This window comes from Petromyzon marinus, chromosome 25 (genome assembly GCF_048934315.1).
Source record: "Petromyzon marinus isolate PM22_M1 ecotype Great Lakes invasive population chromosome 25, UKy_Petmar_22M1.pri1.0, whole genome shotgun sequence".
Classification (NCBI taxonomy): Eukaryota; Metazoa; Chordata; class Hyperoartia; order Petromyzontiformes; family Petromyzontidae; genus Petromyzon; species Petromyzon marinus.
Genome location: NC_133691.1, coordinates 3,341,931 through 3,363,106, shown reverse-complemented (window position 1 = coordinate 3,363,106; position 21,176 = coordinate 3,341,931). Strand labels below are relative to the sequence as shown.

The 21,176-nt window shown below is 50.3% G+C and overlaps 1 protein-coding gene across 1 annotated transcript in view; it reads right to left on the bottom strand.

Annotated features, from left to right (window-relative positions):
* The window catches only part of LOC116945967 (glucose-6-phosphate isomerase-like), a 30,299-nt gene extending 15,812 nt beyond the window's left edge, over nt 1-14,487 (bottom strand). Inside the window, exons 1-7 of the mRNA XM_032960697.2 lie at nt 14,057-14,487; nt 9,162-9,252; nt 4,970-5,038; nt 2,994-3,113; nt 1,767-1,850; nt 1,056-1,202; nt 728-799 (exon numbers count right to left, since the gene is read on the bottom strand). Coding sequence (XP_032816588.1) covers nt 728-799; nt 1,056-1,202; nt 1,767-1,850; nt 2,994-3,113; nt 4,970-5,038; nt 9,162-9,252; nt 14,057-14,187 — 714 coding nt within the window. The 5' untranslated portion in view covers nt 14,188-14,487. The remainder of the gene's footprint in view (nt 1-727; nt 800-1,055; nt 1,203-1,766; nt 1,851-2,993; nt 3,114-4,969; nt 5,039-9,161; nt 9,253-14,056) is intronic.
* Nucleotides 14,488-21,176: the final 6,689 nt, after the last annotated feature.

The window sequence follows — 21,176 nt, the reverse complement described above, 5'->3', positions numbered from 1 at the left end:
CCGGCATCCTATTGGTTCACGATGTTTTAAACGCTACCGGGTGGTGGTGGCTAGGCTGCACGTGGCCTGCAACCCAGTGACGCTGTGGAGGCAGCGAGGGCTGGTGGATCACACACAGAGATGTTTGCGAGACTCCCTACCCAGGAGAAGAGGGTAAAGCGAGGTCAACTTGTTGCATCGGTTCCCGCTGCGTGGGTTTTCTCCGGGTGCTCTGGTTTCCTCGCACGTGTATAAACGCTCATTGATTCACCGAAAACATCTTAATAGACTGCGGAGAATGGGCAATTGTTGGTAGGGCAAGCTCACCGCCTGGATGGCTTCCACCGAGTGCCTGTGGTTCCTTGGTGATTGTGAGATGCAATTTGCATGAATGATGACGCTATATAAAAAGAAACATTATCATAACATAGCGCTTCGGATATGGGAAAAAACTGGGGTACCCGGAGAAAACCCTTTGCATACGAGGGGGAATATGACTCAAAGCTCTCTGCCCAACCCCGACCATACCTGGCATTCCCAAGACAGTCCTCCCATTCACCCAATAACCAGGCTCGAACCCCGCTTAGATTCAGAGATCTTCTACGATATGAGGCACATTCAGGTCCATGTGGTCATGTACAATTAAGTCAGATATTATGTTTGATGATACATTACTAAGGAAGCTTACTCAGACTACAATTTAGCAATTAGCGTCTTAAACCTGCAGTGCTTCCGCAAACCAACTCACGTCTCCAGCTTTCTTCAGGAACCACTCCTTGGCCGACTCGGCGTTGGTGATCGTCTCCTGAGTCGTGAACGTCTGCACGCACACAAACGAGCCATCGTCACCTCCATCATCCACCTTCACCATCACCTCCATCATCATCATCGCCACCATCGCCTTTGGGTCCGCGAGTGACGTGGATTGCTTCCGATGCATTCGTCTCACCAATTGGCACAGATTGCAGTAAAATAAAGACCAACCAAAGTAGTTTTATATATATATGTGTATAAAAAGGACCTGGTCCATTGGCGTTGCGCGGCGCGGGGGTCAAAGGGTAAGTGGGGCCCCGGACCTTGGACGCAATGATGAAGAGCGTCGTCTCGGGGTCGAGCACGGCGAGCGTCTTGGCCATGTGCGTGCCGTCGATGTTCGACACGAACCACGAGTTGGGGCCGCCCTTCGAGTACGGCTTCAGCGCCTCGGTCACCATCAGGGGGCCCTGCGGGTGACGGTAAAGGAACAGCCCTGGAATTTCTCACTCACTCCCCTGCTGGCAGAAGGGTCTCTAAAGTAAACAATTATTTTTAATTTTACCAGGTGAGACCCCACTGAGCTACGTAGCTGTTTTTTCCAGAAGCGACCTGGCCACGAATGATAGCTCAACTAATTGGTTTATTGTGTGGAAATTTATAGCGCGGCATCTCAAAGCAGAGTGCGCGCACAAGAAGCTTGCAACAGGCATCAAGTCGATTAAAAACAACACCAAAAAAATTGATTCTCAAGCTTGCGGTGGCACGTGTCGAATCCTGGGTGCGGAAATCGATTGCGTGCAACGATTGCGTATACATCCAACGTAACGGCTTTATGCGACCGTTGAAAGCCACTGGAGAGGGCAGGGGGGGGTGCTACAACCATGACATCTTGACATCGTGGGGAACAACAACAATACACACAACAACAAAAAAGAGAATCGCCGGGCGACCCGGGCCACCTGCAACGACCGCGGCGGTGTCACGCGAACGGCGCCGGGTAAGCCGCGCCACAAGCTGCGACCCGCACGTACCAGGTCAGAGCCGCCGATGCCGATGTTGACGACGTCGGCGATTGGCTTGCCAGAGTAGCCCTTCCACTGTCCGCTCCGCACCCTCTGCGCAGGGGAAACACGCCAAATGCGCGGGCCGGCGGGCGGGTCTGAGCACCGTGGGTGCGTGCGAGCGAGCGTTTCCGACGCGTGGTTCAAGCGGAAAGTAAAGCGGCGCGGAATTCCCGAGGCGAGGTTCGCGGCTAAAAGAGAAACGCACATTGCCGCGCCGAATGTTTGCGGCCAGCACGCGTCACCCGCTCGGTCATACGGATTGGGAACGTGGACGCCGGGCGAAGCAAAGTGGTGGTAACAGAGGCAATAAAACTGCAGCGGTAAAATAACGCGAGGTGGTGTTCGGGCAACACGCTTGCAAGATTGTAAACGAAGTCACTTGCAAAGGAGTTTGCACTGTACAGATAACTCTCGACTGTCCGTGGACCGATTAATCAGGGTCGCAGATTAGCCGTGCTTCTGAGAAAAAAATAATAAAATATATCTCTCGAAACATGGGATTCCTGCTATCCATGTTTCTATTTTAATTGAGCTTCCAACCGCTACCCTCCAACTGCCCTGGATGATCGAGAATTAACTTGATTGCGAATCTTTGGCATGTGCATGATAGCAGCACTTGCGCCAACATCCTATGTAGGCTATATGGTGGCGGTGGGGAGGGATCCTGAGTCTTTGTCTGCGTGCGTCACCCCCACACGGCAGATTTGCACAGCGGGGTGGTGCGCCTGCCAGTCTTCTCAGTCGGTCAACCCGTGGCACCTGGGGTCGTCCCGTGACCTCCCGCCAGCAGCGCGCCTTTCATCGCTTCAACGTGGCCATGAAGGAATATTTTTTTGTTTTTTTCCTGGATTTTCTGTTTGCACAGTCACATAGTCACTTTAAGATGTTTTCTTGTTCATGTTTTTTTGTTTGTTGCGGTTGCACCCGATTCAACAGCCGAATGGCTCACAGGGCTATACCTAATAAATGAAACAATGAACTATGAAGTGCACCCAAGCCTGGCACAAGCGTCGCGGTGACGCCACCCCCACTGACTGGCAAATGGCGGCCACTGCTGTTGTTGTTGTTGTTTGTGCGTGTGTGCGTGTGGAGAAGTGGGGGTCGGATTGGTCCCATGGGGCAGTCCCCCCCCCCATACCTCCCCCCATTCTCCCTCCCCTCCCCACCACCAACCCCCCCGCCCCCTCCCCGTACCTCGCAGAAGCCGCGCATCTTTTCCAGCACGGCGTTAACGTCGGGCATCACGTCCTTGCCGTCCACCACCATCGGCTTGCTGGAGCGGTTGCGCAAAGCCACGTGCAGCACCGCGCGGTTCTGCGGGGCATTGTGGGACATTGCAGGGCATTGCAGGGCATTACGGGGCATTGCAAGACATTGCAGAGCAAAATAAAAAAAGAAATATAAAAAGCTTTAATTAAACTGCACTGAAACCACGAGATATCACTCGACCCAGGGGGGAGGCCCACGACCGGTTCAGATCGTCCTCACCGGTGTTGACCGTGAGCGGGAATCCAACTCGGGTCGCCGGTATTGTCGCACAGCGCGCCAACCACGACGCAACCGCTCCTCAACAGGACCACACACCACACCATCACCCCCACACCACCACCCTGTCCCATTAGCACCATCAGTTTCAGGTGATGCAGACCCATTGGCTTCGCCGGTGGCCACCAGTGACGCCAACCGCCAGCCGGTCATCAATCGCAGGCATTGGCCCTCTATCAAACATGACAGTGGTGCTGTCATTCATTAACTTCACGTGTAACGCTAGACCGCCCGCGGTCGACTCGGCATCGGCGAATTATGGCGACGACAAAGCGCGCGATTCATCTCCTGGAACTCCCACAGAGCCATGCCCCCTTTCGTTCTGTGCCAATGCCTGCAACAGCTGACGGTCACATTTTCTTGGTCATGCGCCAAGCTCTCCAAATAACTGAAAATGATGCCCAATATGACTTGGGTGCTCAACTGCTCAATATTTGTCTCCACCGTTGTAGCAGCATGTCTTCTGCCAAAAGTCAACACGTGCATCAATAACGTTGTCATAAAGAGGATAAATATAATCGTTGACATATTGGGCAATGGGGCTGTCTTCTCTGCCGTGCAATGAAGAAGAGCCACTTGTGATGTTTTTGTCCCTCTTCAAGGCAGTGTTATCGAGCACTGCATCGAGCTTTTGGTTATTCATGCTCACGCACGACCGCCAACGCAAAAATCGCACAAACGTCTGTTTAATTAGTCTCTGCGAATCCATCGACGGAGGGGCATTTCCTGCACGCAATTGCTCACCGAGTTGGGGGGGGGGGTGCGGCGAGAGAAGTTAAGGGCTGCACTCGTCATGCCGCCCTGTGGCCCTACAGGTGCGGACCTGCGCTGTAGCCGACAGCCGTATGCACGCCCTCATGGGATTTCGCTTCAAGTCGGGCAGCCGTCGCACAAACGCTGCGGTTGCGTTTCTGCAGTGGGCCTGAAACTAAACTGAACTTTTTTTTTTATTTCACCGGGTAAGGCCCACCGAGCTATACAACTCGTTTTTCAGAAGCCACCTCGCTATCACACGTAACAGCCAAATGAAGTCGCTTATCAGGTGGAAATTTATAGCAGCCAAATACTCGAAACGCTTGTCGATTCTAAATGTGGAGGGGTAAAAACTGGATGGCTCGGGGAGAAATCCACGCGACCACGGAGAGAACACGCAAGCTTCCAAATATACAGCAGCAGGTGTCAGGGTCGGGATCGCACCCACGACCTCCTGTACACCAGGCGAGGGAGTTAACATCTCGCCACCGCGGCACCCCCTGCCAGCGTCAACAAGAGGCAGCCTTCGTGCGCATGATTCAAGAGCCGAATGGTTCACAGGGATATACCATAAATGAAACTGGAAAAATGAGCCGACTGCGTAGGAGCCGGCTTTTGGGTCGAGGGGCGGGGCGTTCCGAGGGGCGGGGCGTTCCGAGGGGCGGGACGTTCGAGGGGCGCGGCGTTCGAGGGGCGCGGCGTTCGAGGGGCGCGGCGTTCGAGGGGCGCGGCGTTCGAGGTGCGGGGCGTTCCAGGGGCGGGGCGTTCCAGGGGCGGGGCGTTCGAGGGGCGGGGCGTTCGAGGGGTGGGGCGGCGGTCGTTTTGTGCGTGCGATGAGCCCCCCCACAGCCCGCCCCCTCCCCGGCACTCACCTCTGTGAAGTTAATCTTCTCCCCGCTGAACATGCGGTCTCTGGCCTTTTCAATTCCACGTGAACGTGCCTGAACGCAAGGACGCAACGGTACAAAGGTACAGACAAAAGATCCTCAGTGATGTGCAGAATTCGAGACTGTTGGGGCCAAGTGCTGTTAGCGAGCACCGATTAAGGCTCGCATGGCACACACGAAGGGCTGGTGTGGCCAGCATCGCACGCCCGGCCACCTCCGTCTCCCCGACGCAAATGATTACACGACCCAAAACATGCGCTCGGTTACAGCCGTGTGAACCTCGGGGACACTCAGGACAGCTTGAGATAGCGCCCCAAGGTAAAGCATGCTACACGTTGGAGCAATGTTGGGGTCAACGGTTCCCCAACCGCACGCCGATGCTGGCCCAACGTTGGCACGTTTACCGGGCCTTGCCGAGAATCTAATCTCATCGGCGAAGAATGTAGCCAAGTGCCAGGATCACTCCACTGTGTTTGAGAGCACACGAACAAGCGCACGCATCACACACGAGCAATCACATTTACAGCCCATTGTCAATCCACAGCTGGTCGAAGACCTCTGATATCGTGTCCGTCGTGGGGGTTTGGTTTAACCAAACTTCACCAAGCTGGTCAGTGTGGGTTAGCGTGCACCAGAACCAGTTCAGATATCACCGATGTTATCCGTCACTGGGAATTAAACTCGGCTCGACAATTTCACTCTGCAGCACGCAAACCACTGCATTGCTGATCCCTACCCAGGAGCGGAAGCATATGAGCACAGTACAACCGCGGAGTTTGCTGCCAATGCCCCCCCCCCCGCTGCCCACCGTGTAGCCCCGCAGCCTGTAACAACCCATTGCTCGTGGTGGACACCCATGCAAGCACCATCCAGGCAAAACCCGACTTGGTTTCAGGATGCGATTGTATCGGCCGGCGTGTGTAACCATCGTCGTGATTCGCGTGTGGACTGCAAGCCACGCAGGCCCCAAACGACCTGGATCAGCGTCGACTCCCACTTACTTCCACCACACCCAGCAAAGGGGAAAGTTCAACCAACACGAGGCACCGGTGATTTAAGAGTTCAGGCAAGGATACTCAGCGCATAATGGGCTGCTCCTGAGAACTGTTATGGGATCTTCTTCCCCGGCAAATGAAACGCCTTTCGTAATGTCCTGCATAGTCAGGGATCAAACTATTCTGATTGTGTGTGGCTGTGTTTGAATAGCAACAATTACAAATGTAAATCAAGGTTGTTTAGCTATGAAATGAGACCGAGGAAAACTTTATATTCATCTCTAATATAGTTTTTTTGGGGGTTAGATCACATGGATGATATTAGTCGCAAATGCCTAAGTGTTAAACTTATAGTCATCTGTCGAAAGATCCGATGGGGCAAGAGTGTGGGCTGAGGATGGCAACCTTCGTTTGACCTTGGTACACCCCTTGCAAACGAAAAAATACATATTACGCTTTTTAAATAAAATCAATAAAATTTATTCAGTGTCCCCAATACCACGAATGCCATCAACCAGGCCACCAGACATAATTTGTCTCGCCGTGACATCTGGTTTGGCATCCCGGAGGGAAGGGCCACTGAGACAGCGAGGTCTTTTTCATGGGCGACCCCTCCCCCAAGTGAAGCCACGGCACTGCATGTGGGGGGTCATGAGGGGGGGTCCCGAGGAAGGATCCCGAGGGGGGGGCCCCGATGGGGGGTCCCGAGGGGAGGGGTCACATGGGGGGCTCATGAGGACCGGCGCCGAGACCTGAAACGCACCGATCAAACCAGTGCAGATCGGGCCGGGTGTAGAATGCGCCGGGAAACTCAATTAAAACTGGAGCTCACCTTCGACAACACTCATCTGACTTCAAGGGCATTAGCTGGGCAATTAGTCCAGTATTGAGTAAATATTCAATGTGTGTGTGTGGATAAACACAATTGTGGTCAGTTTTTTTTTAAATAAATGGTTTGAAAGAAAACAGGAGGCAAAAAATTCGAAGCATTTTGAGCCAAGCCCTAGATACCACAGGATTTGACTACACCGAACCCTTACTAACGCCACTGTTTGGTGACGCTACCGCGATGGCAACGGCGCACAAGCACAAATAGCAACAACTACAAAAACCTCAATACATTCGTCAATAAGGCGGTTTTAATATGAATATAAAATAGGCAACTGCAGGCAGTGTTATTGACGAATGTGTTGCGTCCTGTCTAACGGTGACTTGTCACTCAGCTCAGGGCGGTGGGAGTGGAGGGCGAGCAATGCCAGTGGCTGCAGCCTTGCGCGACAGTGTTCTATTACAAGGCAGTGTTGGGGTAGCGGTGGGGCAGTGGTTTGTGCACCCAGTTATTACCTTGACTACCCGAGTTAGAATCCTGGCGACCGTTAATAGGAGTAGAAAGTGATATCTGAACTAGTAATGGAGCGTCCACCCCCCCACAAATCCCCAGGTGAGCTTGGTGAAGTATGCTAAAATAAACCCCAAAGAATGACACAGCACGAGAAGGCCTCCATACAGCAGGGGCCTGACGAAGGAATGCCAATTATTATTTTTTATTCAGGTGGTATTTTATGATGAATGAAGGGGAAAAAAACATGAACGTGAAACGACATTTTATCTGTGGGCGCTGCGAAACATTGTCAAGGTTAATCAACACGGCAGTGGCAAAATCTTGCCTTCGCGGGCCAGTGAAAGCTTAGCGCATCACTGGGGGTGAAACGAGCGGCTAGACTTTCAGAAGCAATTCATGGCAACGTGCCACCGCCACGCGAACGAGCAACTCCGGACGGTGAAGGTTATGAAATGGCGCACGGGCACTGTACCGAGCACCGCGCGTCCCAAATTTTCCTGCCGAGTCACTTCCTGGCACTGAAAAGACGCGGCGAGGTCAGAGCGAGTCACCATAAGCCAACGGTTTCTCAACGTAAGCAGCCGTCCCACTGAACAGCTCGAAAGTTTGCCTTGGATATGCAAGGCAACCAACCCGGCGCTCATCCAAGTCCTGGATTTGGGCCATCAAACAATAATAATTTCATCATCGCAATCCACGGGCAGAGAGCCAGTAGGTGTCTGGGGCAGAGAGCCAGTAGGTGTCTGGGGCAGAGAGCCAGTAGGTGTCTGGGGCAGAGAGCCAGTAGGTGTCTGGGGCAGATAGCCAGTAGGTGTCTGCTGCACATTTCGTCATTTGTTTCCACTTTCCTCTGCCTTGTGCCACTTGTGCTCAAGTAGTGCCACATCTTTGTTGCACCAATCCCCTGTGTCGTCGTCAAGCCATTTACCTGTTAGGTCTTCTCCTCTCATTCCCGATTCCTTCCACTTTTCCAAACAACACACTTTTAAGTTTCCTCTTGCTGTCCATCCTACATGTGTGTTAAAATACTCTTTGATTCTTTCGGTAAAGTCACGTGGGTAGAAAATTAACAGATGACGACGTTTCGATCGCAACACAAGCGACCGTCTCACCTGAAGACGGCCGCTTGTGTTGTGTGCGAAACGTCGTGATATATTAATTTTCTACCCACGTGACTTTGCCGAAAGAACCAAAGAGTATGGATTCCTGCAGTCACGAAAGCTTCAAATCAAGATTGTGTAAAAATAGTGCCAGTTTCCTTCTGATCACCACCTGCATCAGATCTTCTTCTATGTGCAATCTTTTTCATCCTTCTACGTTGGCCACTCTGTGAGTCAAGGTTAGATGCAGTAATAATAATTTACAGAGATGTATTCGTTGCTCTACGAAGACTTTCCCTGTGCCCTATCAATCACGGCAGTCGTTTGACCATACTTCACCACGGTGGACATTGTGTGTTGGTTAAAGTGGAGGGCCCAGGACCGGTTCATATATCATTCACTCGGCTCGTAGGCAGCGAGTCCATTTATCAACAGTTGTATTATGGTACATGTACAAATAGTAGAAGTACTATTTATGCATGTACTATTATGATTCATGTACATCACTTTTGTCCATCCACTGCTGGATGCGTGCCTCTCCACACCGTGTAGAATGTGGGAGTTATTTAACCGTGCTTGACGCATTCATTATAATTACTTGTTCATCATTAAATTACCACGCGTGGTGGCCCAGTGACAAGCCCGCTCACTGCAAGACTGCACAGCCACACGATATATGAACGTCCATCGCAAATGCACCTCAAGGCAACGAGTGAACGCATCAACCAAAAGGCACCCACCAGGTCGAGCAGCAGGTCCATGACCTCCGGTGTGATGAGGTTCTTGGAGTAGTCCAGCAGTAGCTCTCCGTCATCAGTGTTGAGCAGCAGACTGCGGGGAACAAGCAAGCCGCGTCGCGCACACGGGATAAACACTCGGCGCGTAATGACGCCCACCGATTAGTCGACGTTCAATCTCAACGCTCGTAATCGTGGTCATCATCAAGCCAAGATTAACACGCTCATAGATGAATGCTTCCCCAAGCCGTCGCCATCTCTCGGGGTCCTTGCGATGCACAAATTCAGCGCTCAAGACACGTGCATCAAACTGTGCGTGTGTGGTTTTATGATGTATGTAAATCACATGACGTTACATTTTGGCTAATGGAGAGTCCAAAGCTGTCCAAATGAGACGGAATGAACTGAGAAACAAACGAAGCAAATGGTAAAAATTGGACGATAAACGATGGAAACTGAAATCAGATTGCACCTCTGAATTGTGACAATTCATAACATCGCCAAGACAGGAACTGGTTGATTTCCTGCACACAAGGGGATCTCAAGTCACGTGAAATCTTGCATTGACACATCATCCATTGCTGGTCACGAGATATACCCTCTAGTTCAAAGTGTTTTCTTTGTCCACATCACACCTCCATGTTGCTATATCAACTTCGTTTAGGGATTAGATTATCCCATTCACATTAGGCACTCTCCAAACTTGGCAGTCCACTTGTGTCAGAGAACAATTCAGGGTTTAACATCACAAAGATCATAACCAAGGTGGTTTGGCAGGAACTAGAGATGGAGCTGCATGCCAACATAATGCAGGTAAAATGGACTTAATGTATTGCATAACAAGAACAACCACCATTGGCCACTCCGTGATGGTGACATCACCACGGTGCTCGTGCCAGGCTATGTGTACCTTGAGGCCACGTGAAATGTCAAGCGCTCGCTGGCAGGTCACAGGACAGACACAGGTGCCGTAGGTTGACTTACTCGGATGATTGACAAAATGCACCACCTGTGTTCCCCACTGTACCTCCATTTGTTGTTGTTGGAGAGTGACAGCCTCCCCAACTGCGCAGTAGCTCCACAATCTGTTTGTACCGCATCAGTCAATTTCTTCTCTAGCCCGTGCACAGCACGGCAAGTGACACACAACATTTATGATAGACTGTGCAGCCAAGTGCGTTTATTTGTTGAACCAGGTGAGAACTCGACGAGACCGGTTTGGCCTAATTTGCAACAGCAACGTGCAGAGTTTGGGTCACAGCCAAACTGCGTTACGGTTCTCAGGGCTCCGCCTTCCCCGCAGTGGGAGCTGGCAACGGAATTAGGTCACGCTCCAGGCAAGGACATGTGTGCCATTGCACAGCTATCGGAGGAGGCGATAGGCAGGTCGAGTGTTCAACTAACAGTGGATTGAGGAATGGCTATAAATATACCAGATGAAAGGTCAATACAAAATAATACATACATCGCTGGGATTATTAGAGACAGGAACGTTATCTTAACCAGAGGATCAGTTGGGAATGCAAACTTTATATTCCTTCATTAAGAATTGGGATATGAAGGGTAATGTAAACAAATTGCACGATAGCAATAATAAATCGTGAAAAACACTGATCGTAAAAAAACATGTACGGTATATGGCAGTTGCTAACGGCGATGTGGATAGAATATAATACGGTGATGGCGAGGATGGCAATGTGTATGGGAGGCGTGGTGGCGCAGAAACTAACGGGCACTGCGCCACGGAACCTGAAAAAGCCTGAGCTCGAATTCCAATCACGGCTATCATCAGTGGCAAGTGATATCCCAGGAATTCAGCAACCCCCTTCAACAAACCCGCACTGACCGATGTGAAGTATGAATAATAATCCCAGCAAACCGATATGTCATGGGGAAGCCTTTATCCAATAGCGGCTAGACAGATGTTTTACACGTACAGCCAATTTGTCAATACACTGCTGGACGAGGGCCTTCTCACGCCGTGCGGGTCGTGGCTGTTATTCGACTATATTTGACCATACTTCACCATAGGTGTGCAGTATAACAATGAGTTTCGATGCACTGCCCTCTGCTGCCAACAACAACCTCGCAGCAGGCCTAAAACACCTGCGTACGCTCGATGGCCCTCCGTGTGTTGTATGCATGTTGAACTTCTTTCGCACTGCACGTGGCCAACCGTGCTGAATCGGCGGTGGAGGAAACCACAAGCTAGCCAGGACCACAGCCTGCACAGGGAGATGGGTGAGGAATTCCAGGTGTAATGTTTTTTGTTGCTGCTGCTGTTGTCGCAAGGGTGAAATTACGAGACAATTCGCCCATGTATCCGTCGGTTAAGGCGCATGTCGTCGCTTCGTCGGCTTCCATTGAACGGCATCGTAGCCAACTAAAGACGCCCCTCTCTCTGTACCCTGCCAAGGTCATGGAGAAAAAAAATTTCCTATGCAGCGACAGCTCGACCTCAACGGCCAACACGGTTAAAATCCACAAGGCATTTTCTTTATCGAATTGAGCACGCTGCTATCCTAAATCTCTCTCATCGCGTACGCAACACTCCACGTGCTCCTTTATCAAACATGCTGCAACAAAAAAAAACCACAATGAGCCGGCTGGAATGGGCCTTTAGGGTGAATGTGTGGGGTGAGAGAGTGGGGGTGAGAGTGAGTCATCTGCCGCAGTGGTGTGACGCGCCAATGCCCCCTCGAGGTGGCGCCTCCTTCAGGGTGAACACGGGCGCGCAGTCCGTGCGCCCAGGCACGTCAGCCATGGCCACAAAGCCACTGCAGTGGAGGCCCGGACACCAGCCCACGCCCGGCCGCCTTTGTCTCTTTGCCAGTGATGCTGATGACGCCGCACCAGGCCGCCTTTGTCTTTCTCATCGATGCTCATAATACCGCACCAGGCCGCCTTTGTCTTTCTCATTGATCCTAATGGCAACGCATCAGGCCCACTGTCTCTTTGCCAGTGATGCTCATAACACCGCACCAGGCCGCCTTCGTCTCCCGCAAGCGATGCTCATGCCACAGAACCCCCATGAGGCCACAACCCACCACCCCCTTCGTCCCCTGGACCACCACTGAACGCCCATGTCCCCAACACCGCCTCCCATCAGGCCACAACCCACCACCCCCTTCGTCCCCTGGACCACCAGTGAACGCCCATGTCCCCCAACACCGCCTCCCATGAGGCCACAACCCACCACCCCCTTCGTCCCCTGGACCACCACTGAACGCCCATGTCCCCAACACCGCCTCCCATCAGGCCACAACCCACCACCCCCTTCGTCCCCTGGACCACCAGTGAACGCCCATGTCCCCCAACACCGCCTCCCATGAGGCCACAACCCACCGCCCCCTTCGTCCCCTGGACCACCAGTGAACGCCCATGTCCCCCAACACCGCCTCCCATGAGGCCACAACCCACCGCCCCCTTCGTCCCCTGGACCACCAGTGAACGCCCATGTCCCCCAACACCGCGCCCGGGACGCCGCGCTGTGCTCGTTTCAGGTTGAGTCGAACAAAGCGCGTGCCCCCCCCCCCCGGGATTTCGTTCCGATCCGTGCGGTCGATGGCAGGGCAGAGGGCAGGGGAGGCAGAGGCCAGGGGAGGCCGTGGCCGGGCATCTAACTCGGGTGGGGGAGGGGGCCCAGCACGACTCAACAGCACTTTGCAATGCGACAACGACTGCTTTTGCACGCCGGTGATTTATAATAAAACGATGAAATGCCAAGGCAATAAGATAACTTCCCGGGTCAGCCTCTAAAGCAGGCAGGCTGTTGGGGGGGTGGGGCGGGGGCAAGGGCGCTGTTTGCGAGCACCTATTAAGAAGGCCCGAACGGAACACGACCTCGAGGGGCTGCGTGGGTTGGTTGGCCAACAGCCACCACGCCCGACCGCCCTTCGACTCCCCCGGTGCCGACATTCGATTGCACACCGCGGCCAGGTAACTCGTTTTCAGGCCGAGCCGACAGCTGTAACGTGCTCACTGCCGTCGCTCGTCGAGGTCGTGGGCGGGGAATTGAACTCAGTTGGGGGCCGGGTCGGTGGCGCAGCGCGCTAACCACCGCGCCACCGCTCCTCGCATTGTTAAAGCCCGCGCCGCGTAACGCGACAGAATGGAACTTCCTGCAAACAAGTTAAACAGGTGGGGGGGGGGGGGCTAAACATTCTCTTTGGAAGCAACGTACGCCCAACGCGTACAACAAGACCCACAGTTGTAATTAACGATGGCATGTACTCTACAGAGTAGATACCCAGGACAACAACATACTTATACACGCCTCTCTCTCTTGTATTGCTAAGGAACATCGCGCGTAGCGAACGATGGAAGAAGGCTCAGTCATTATGAGACCTCCTTTGCCAGTAACAAGATATAGGAATAGGTTTTACCCTTTTAACTGGCACAAAAACTGACACCTTTATTCAAGGCATTATGTTTGCAATAACCACAACACAGTCAAAATGCAAATAAAAAAACAACTCTGATAATAATATGCACTGTCCGGATGTGGACCAATCAAATTCAAGGACAGTGCATATTATTATCAGAGTTGTTTTTTGTTTGCATTTTGACTGCTTGTGTTGTGGTTATTGCAAACAGGATGCCTTGAATAAAGGTGTCAGTTTTTGTGCCAGTTAAAAGGGCAAAACCTATTCCTAAGGCTCAGTCACTCGGTGGAAGCGTGTGGGGTGGGTGGGGGTGTGGAAAATTTGCAATCGAAAATTCCAGCCACCCGCTCTCTCACGGCTGTAATTTCTTATCCCACTACTAATCCGGAGCGATTTTCACTCAAGAAACAAAATCGGTGAGATCACGGCCACCTTGCACCACCGACATCTAAGCAGCATTGCCAACAAGCGGCGGGCGAGTTAAGAGCATCCGTTTGTTCCTTTGTTTCTCACCTGAATTTGGCGAATCGTTCGGCGTCCTTGTCGAAGAGCTGTCTCATCTTGAGCGAGGCCGAATGCTTGGCGTGCCACTCGCCCAGTCGCTTCCACGCAGGGTCGCTCGTCAGCCCGGTTGCGCTTGCCATTGCGACGAGCCCTCCTCCTTCACTCGCTGGTGGCTAAGAAGAGATGAAGGCACGGAAAGACGGAGAGAGAGAGGAAAAGCGAGAGGCGGCGGCTGCGGCGTTTCGTGTGCGAAAGCAACAAGCGCTAACCCAGCGGGAGAGAGAAAGAAGAGAAATAGCGAGCAGCAAGAGCGACGCGTACAGAATGAGAAACAGGAAAAAGGAACCGCTAATACGTTCGAGGGAAGCGATGGATTGGTGGAGACGGGCTGCTGCTGCTGCTGGTGGCGGTGGTGGATAGAGGAACGCCCCCCGCCATCGAGGACTGCGCAACTTCCGAAAACGAAGCTGCTCGACCAACGGGAGTCGTGGCTATAAATTATGCTCAGTCCACACGTGCGCCGCTAATTGCTCCGTTTCCTCTTTTTTTATTTCTGCGGGACGCGTCGCGCCGGGCGCGGAGGTCGAGGCAAGGTCACCGCAGGGACTGCGTCTCTCCCCCCGTTGATTCTCTCTTCCACCACCACCCCCCCAGGCCTACGGGGAGTTTTTGCACGGGTTATTTAAATAAATGGTGGGGTTGGTTCCGAATTGAATCAACACTAAATACATCACAATAGCCGCCATTTTGCACCAAGTGACGGCGACGTCCCCACTGAGCGCCCGTGCCAGGCCAGGTGCACTCTTGAGGCCACGTGAAGTGTCGAAGGCTCGCCGACGAGGTTACGGGACAGACCCAGGTGCCATGGGTTGACAGGCCGAGATGACCGGCAGTTGCCCCAGCTGAACCCACTCAATTTTACAACAAATGTTTTTTATACTCTTGGGTTATTTCGGTAAAGTCACGTAGGTAAGAGTATGGATTTTTGCAGTCACGAAAGCTTCAAATCAAGATCAAATGCGTTTTTTAACATTACCTGCGGGGGGCTCAGCCTAACCAACACCTGCGATCCTTGCACGACCACGCCATGAAGCTGTTTCAGGTGCCACGGTTTACGGCAGGGGTCGGGAACATTTTTGACTAAGAGAGCCATGAAAGCAAAAAATTTGGAAATTTATTTCAGTGAGAGCCATATAATATATTTTAAAAGTGAATTCAACTAAATGTCAGTATAATAAGCCGCTGAATTTATTCTTTTACATAATGTTATAACACTCACCATTAATGCGACTTCTGGTGCTGCATGGATTTGCTGATGTCTTTGTAGTCGGGTTGGTACTTTGTAGTCGGGTTGGTACTTGGTGAGGTTAAGCTTCATGCAAGCGTTGAGGCTTTCATCCGTTAAACGTGATCGTAGGTTGGACTTGATGTTTTTAAGATGTGAGAATGACTGCTCACATGCATACGTAGATCCAAACATGGTCAATACAGCAATACTCACACGCTGCAGTGTGTGGTATGTGACAGGAAGCGCGTTCCAAGTTTTGAGAATCAGCTGGTCTTCGGGTTGGAGTTTTTTCATTTCTGTCCACATGTGCTTGCTCGCCAACTCCGCTTTCTGTCGTGTGATTCTTTCCAAATCTTCATTCAGTGACTTGAACTTATTCACCCACATGTCTGAGGCCTTCAGGTCAGCCACTTCTGCTTCAAAATCTCTGACGGAGACACCAGGGATGTAATTCAGGTCGGCTGTGTTCAGTGAACACTCGTTTGGATGGGTGATGAACTTAAAAAGACGAGTGTGCTCACGAAATTCTCCAAAGCGTGCTTTGAAGGACTGTAGGAGACTGGATGTGCAGCCAGCTAGCTGGTGGAGATCAATGTTTTGAATGGGCTCACTTGCTGTGCATGCATCTTTAAATTGGCTCAGTTTTTCAAAATGTAGTAAACGACCTGTTTCAAGATCCGTGATGAAAAGCTCCAGCTTGTTTTCAAAAGCAAATACAGCTTGTTGAAGGGATAACACTGTATTTCCAATGCCTTGCATTTTCACGTTGAGCTGGTTCAGATGTTCAGTCAGATCTACGAGATAGTAAAACTTGAGGAGCCACTCGGTGTCGGCTAGCTCAGGATGCCCGACGCCTTTCATTTCAAGGAAAGTCCGGATTTCGTTCAGGCAAGCCGCAAAACGGCTAAGCACCTTCCCTCTTGACAACCAACGCACATTGCTGTGCAAAAGCAGACCAGGATAGTTATTTACAACTTCATCCAGCAGTGTTTTAAACTGGCGATCATTTAAGGCTCGGGCAACAATAAAGTTGATCACACGAATGACCAGCGACATCACTTCGCCAAACTGCCTGTCACACATCTGAGCACAAAGTGCCTCCTGGTGTATAATGCAATGGAAACTTAGGATGGGTCTATTTTCATGTTCACGGAGAAGCGCCACAAATCCTTTGTTTTTCCCCACCATACACGGAGCACCATCAGTACACACTGAGAGAAGTTTATCCATAGGTAGACTTTTTTCTTGAGCAAACTCCATGAAAGACTTGAATAAATCCTCACCTCTTGTGGACCCTTTTAATGGCAGAACAGCAAGACTTTCTTCGCGCAGTGTGTCACCAACAGCATATCTTGCAATCACGCTGAACTGCGACAAATGGCTCACGTCTGTTGACTCATCCAAAGCCAGAGAAAAGAACGGCGCTGCATTTATGTCCTTCACTTGCGTTTCCTCCACTTTGTTTGCCATCACGATGGTACGATCATGAACAGTTCTTGCCGACAGAGGCATGTCTTGTATCCGTTTGATTATCTTGTCTTTGTTCGGAAGATCATCAAAAAGTTCATTGGCTACATCCAGCATGAACGTTTTAGCATACTCGCCATCTGTGAATGGTTTTCCGTTCCTCACTATTGCTAAAGAACCAGCAAAGCTAGCCGAATTATAGTCACCTTGCCGGGTCCATACGCGGAGTTGCTGCTGGCTAGCTTGCACCCTGCTCAGAAGCTCTTGGCACGCTTTCTTTCTGCTGTCTCCCGCAGGGTATTTTGATGCAAAGGTAGCGTGGCGCGTGTCGAAGTGCCGCTTTACATTCGACCGTTTCAACGATGTAATTTTGTCATTGCAAATTAGACACACCGCAGAACCTGCTCTCTCCACAAAGGCGAATTCTTCGGTCCATTCGTCCTGAAATGTACGATACTCGTCGTCTTTTTTTCTTTTCGCCATCTTCTTCGTCGAAGGGTTAGCTTTGAGCTAATGACCGAGCAGACGCAGTCTCAGACTGATTCAAAAGGGGGCGTTTACCTGTTTTACCCAGCAACGGCAAACGTAGGCCAGTATCATCCAATTAAAATAATGGACAATTGCTCCTGCAGCCCTGAACAGGACATGCGCAGTGAAAAATCGATGGATGGATTAAAACAAGTGAGAATATTTTGTTTTATCTGCGAGCCATATGCAATCATCAAAAGAGCCACATCTGGCTCGCGAGCCATAGGTTCCCGACCCCTGGTTTACGGGAACCACGGGAGAATGCAATCTCACGTGGAAATCATCGAAGAACACCCGAGTTAGGCGTGATACCCATCTGAACATAAAAATTGTATCACGTCTTTAAATGACAAAGACTTACTCTAAGTCTTAATACTTTGAAGAGGATCCATGTAGTGACTGAATCAGATACGCTAAGAGTTGGAGGCACTCCATTTATTAACACGCACCAATAGGTTAAACACTCTCAAATAATCCGTCTCTATATTATTGGTTCTTTCGGTAAAGTCACGTAGAAGGGAAACAAAATAATAAAAATATAAAACAATAAAATTCCCACGACGTTTCGACTGCAACACAAGCAATCATCATCAGGTGTGAAAACCACAGCAAGAAAATTAAAAAATGTTGTGTTTTTTTTTTACGTTAGCACCACAGAGAGCGATTTGGCAGTTATTCAGATGGACGAGTCCATCTATTTTCGGAAAAGAGGAGAGGGGAGACGAAAATAATGGATGCGGTCTGAAAGCCACCGGAATCGTGAACAATCAATTAAGACCCGAAATGGTTTATCAAATCCTTCCAATGATTTCTAAACCAGAATCTATCTTCTCGGTTGAAATTGTCTGTGTTCGTATATGTGGATAGCCTCATGAACGAATCTCTCATGGTAGCCAGATGGCTTGCAAAGTTCCTCTGTCTTGGAGAAGTCAATGTCATGTGAGCCTACTGAATTATAACAGTGATCTGCCACGGCCGAGGTGTTGGTCCTACCGTGTTTTAGATCTCCTTTGTGTTCACGAATGCGGTCCGAGACATCTCGTTTGGTAACTACTACCACAGAGGTAACTTAGTTTGTAGACGCCAGGGGTACTGCATGTCCGGAATCACATCTTTTACAGACGAAACCAGATCACGGATTTTATGTAATGTGTTGAATCGGACCTGGATCTTGTGTTTATTCAAGATTTTGGAGATCTTTTTTGAGATCCCCGCAATGTAGGGTAAGGTGATGGTTTTGAAAGGCTCCTCAAGAGGGTCCTTCCTCATGGTTGGAGTGATAGTTTTGCAGATTGTGTAGTCGGAGTAACCATTAGCCTTAAGAGCTTGGTGTACGTGCTTGAGTTCACTGGCTGTGTTCCTGGTCGGATATGCATTGGGCTCTATGATACAGAGTCTTGATGAGGGAATTCATCTGGGATGGATGGTGGTGGGAATCCGGTTTCAGGTAAGCATCCGTATGGGTAGCTTTCCTGGAGACAGTGGCTCATTGAACCATCAGGTCTCTTTTTTATTAGGACATACAAAAAAGGTAGCTTGCCCTCTTTTTCGACTTCCATGGTAAATCTGATGGCTGGGTGTGTGGAATTGATGTGGTCGAGGAATTGGTCTAGAGCAGGCCGGCCATGTGACCAGATGACAAAAGTGTCATCCACGTACCTCTTCCATAAGGTTAAACACAGAGTGGCAGTCTCATAAGAATATGAGAACTGTTTGGTTTGATCAATTAATGCGGTTGAATCATAAATGATTTTGTTGGTTTGTATGACGAGGCTGTTGGTGGGATCTCTTTTATTTTTGTATAGCTGCCATCGTTGAGTAATTCTTGAATTTTGTTGTTATATTCTATTTTATCCATGATGACAGTGACATTGCCCTTGTCGGCTGAGGATGACAATTTAATCCCTATTTTTTATTTATATAATTCAAAACGCTCATCTTTGCTGCGGTTACTGGCATCTTAGCTTGAGGGTTGCAGCGATTTCAGATCTTGCCATGTCTGCAGCGATGTGACCCAGGCCCTTGAGAGCCACGTCTACTTGGGCAATGATATCATTAACTGGTATGTTTAGGTGTGACTGCAAAGTTTAGCCCTAGAGCTAAAACGGATTTCAGACCATCGGAAATAGAACTGTTACTGCAATTATTTGCGACTTTGTTAACGTCTAGCTTTTTGGTATGTGGGTCCGGTCTTTTGCTGGAGAGGTTGAATTTGGAAATCAGGTTGTCCTTACATTGGGTCGACAGTGGCAGCTGAAGAGGCAGTCATTGTCTACACGTTCCCAATCCGATGTGGACATTGTTGCCGTCAATGATAAGTGTGATTTGTAGAGTGTCTTGTCTAACTGATCTAGTTCGGTGCGTACAAGTCTGATTTTCTCTGGCAGATCACTGTTATAATTCAGTAGGCTCACATGACATTGACTTCTCCAAGACAGGTTCTTTGCAAGCCATCTGGCTACCATGAGAGATTCGTTCATGAGGCAATCCACATATATAAACAGACAATTTCAACCGACAAAGATGGATTCTGGCTTAGCAATCATTGGAAGGATTTGATAAACCATTTCGGGTCTTGATTGTTCACGCTTACGGTGGCTTTCAGACCACATCCATTACTTTCGTCTCCCCCCTCTTTTCCGAACATAGATGGACTCGTCCATCTGAATAACTGCCAAATCGCTATCCATGTTGCTAACATTAAAAAAACCCGCCACTTTTTTCCAAATTTCTTGCTGTGGTTTTCACACCTGATGATGATTGCTTGTGTTGCAGTCGAAACGTGAGAATTTTATTGTTTTATATTTGTATTATTTCCCTTCTACGTGACTTTACCGAAATAACCTAGAATATGTATCCCTGCAGTCACGAACGCTTTAAATCAAAATCTGCCTCTAGTCGACTTCGGTTCCCAGTCAGGACAGCTGGTAGACTGCCTCTGACTGACGGCGCCGAGATGGTGAAGACGGAGACGGCGGTCAAGACTCCAGCAGCAGCTCGACGGGGACCCCACTCCACACGACAGCCCCGAGGTCCCCTCCCAGGGCCCCTCTTATACTGCCAGCGTGGCCTGGCTCCGCCCCCGGCCACACCCCCTTTCTAGAACCTACCCACGGGTTCCTCGTGTGCCCCTTCCGTGACCTTTCCCTGAGATCCCCCTCTGGTCTATCACGTGGCCTGCTGACGTCAGGCCTGCTGTCAGCTGAGAATCCCCTTCCCCGCCAGCAGTCAGCGCTATGCTGCTACGTAGCTAATTCGACGTCACGACACCTGCATTGGGCTGTTTGGACAATTCCATTGAGTGTTTGGTCTCAAGTAGCAGGAAAACAGAAAACCCAGGAGAAAGATCCCTATGCACAAAGGGGTGAAACTTAATGCCACCATTCCCTGGCCACATATTGGTGCGCCACACCTGCAACACCTGGCTAGCCCGGGTAGTCTCCAAGTACTGACCAGGCCCTAGACTTGCGTACTGTGATGGGCGTTAGAGAGATAACGATACCTCAATTAAAATCCATTATTCTAACTCGTGATGCGTGAATTCACGATTGTGCACAAAAGACCCCCACAGAATCGTCACAATTATGCATTTACATTAATCTCAAGTTCATGTTTATATCGTCCATCCAGTTGACAGGAGAGTATTGACATAATTTACTCATTTTCTAACATTAGGCATTGTCATTGTACCCATTTACCAAGTTTAGATCGTTGCATTAGAAACAAATGAAACTTGTATTTTACAAACGATCAAGGGTAATTGCCAGCCCTTCTGCAATCACTGAGGAAGCCCTCCTCCAGTGTCTTGGGGGGGTTTGACCATACTTCACACTAGTCAATGCAGGT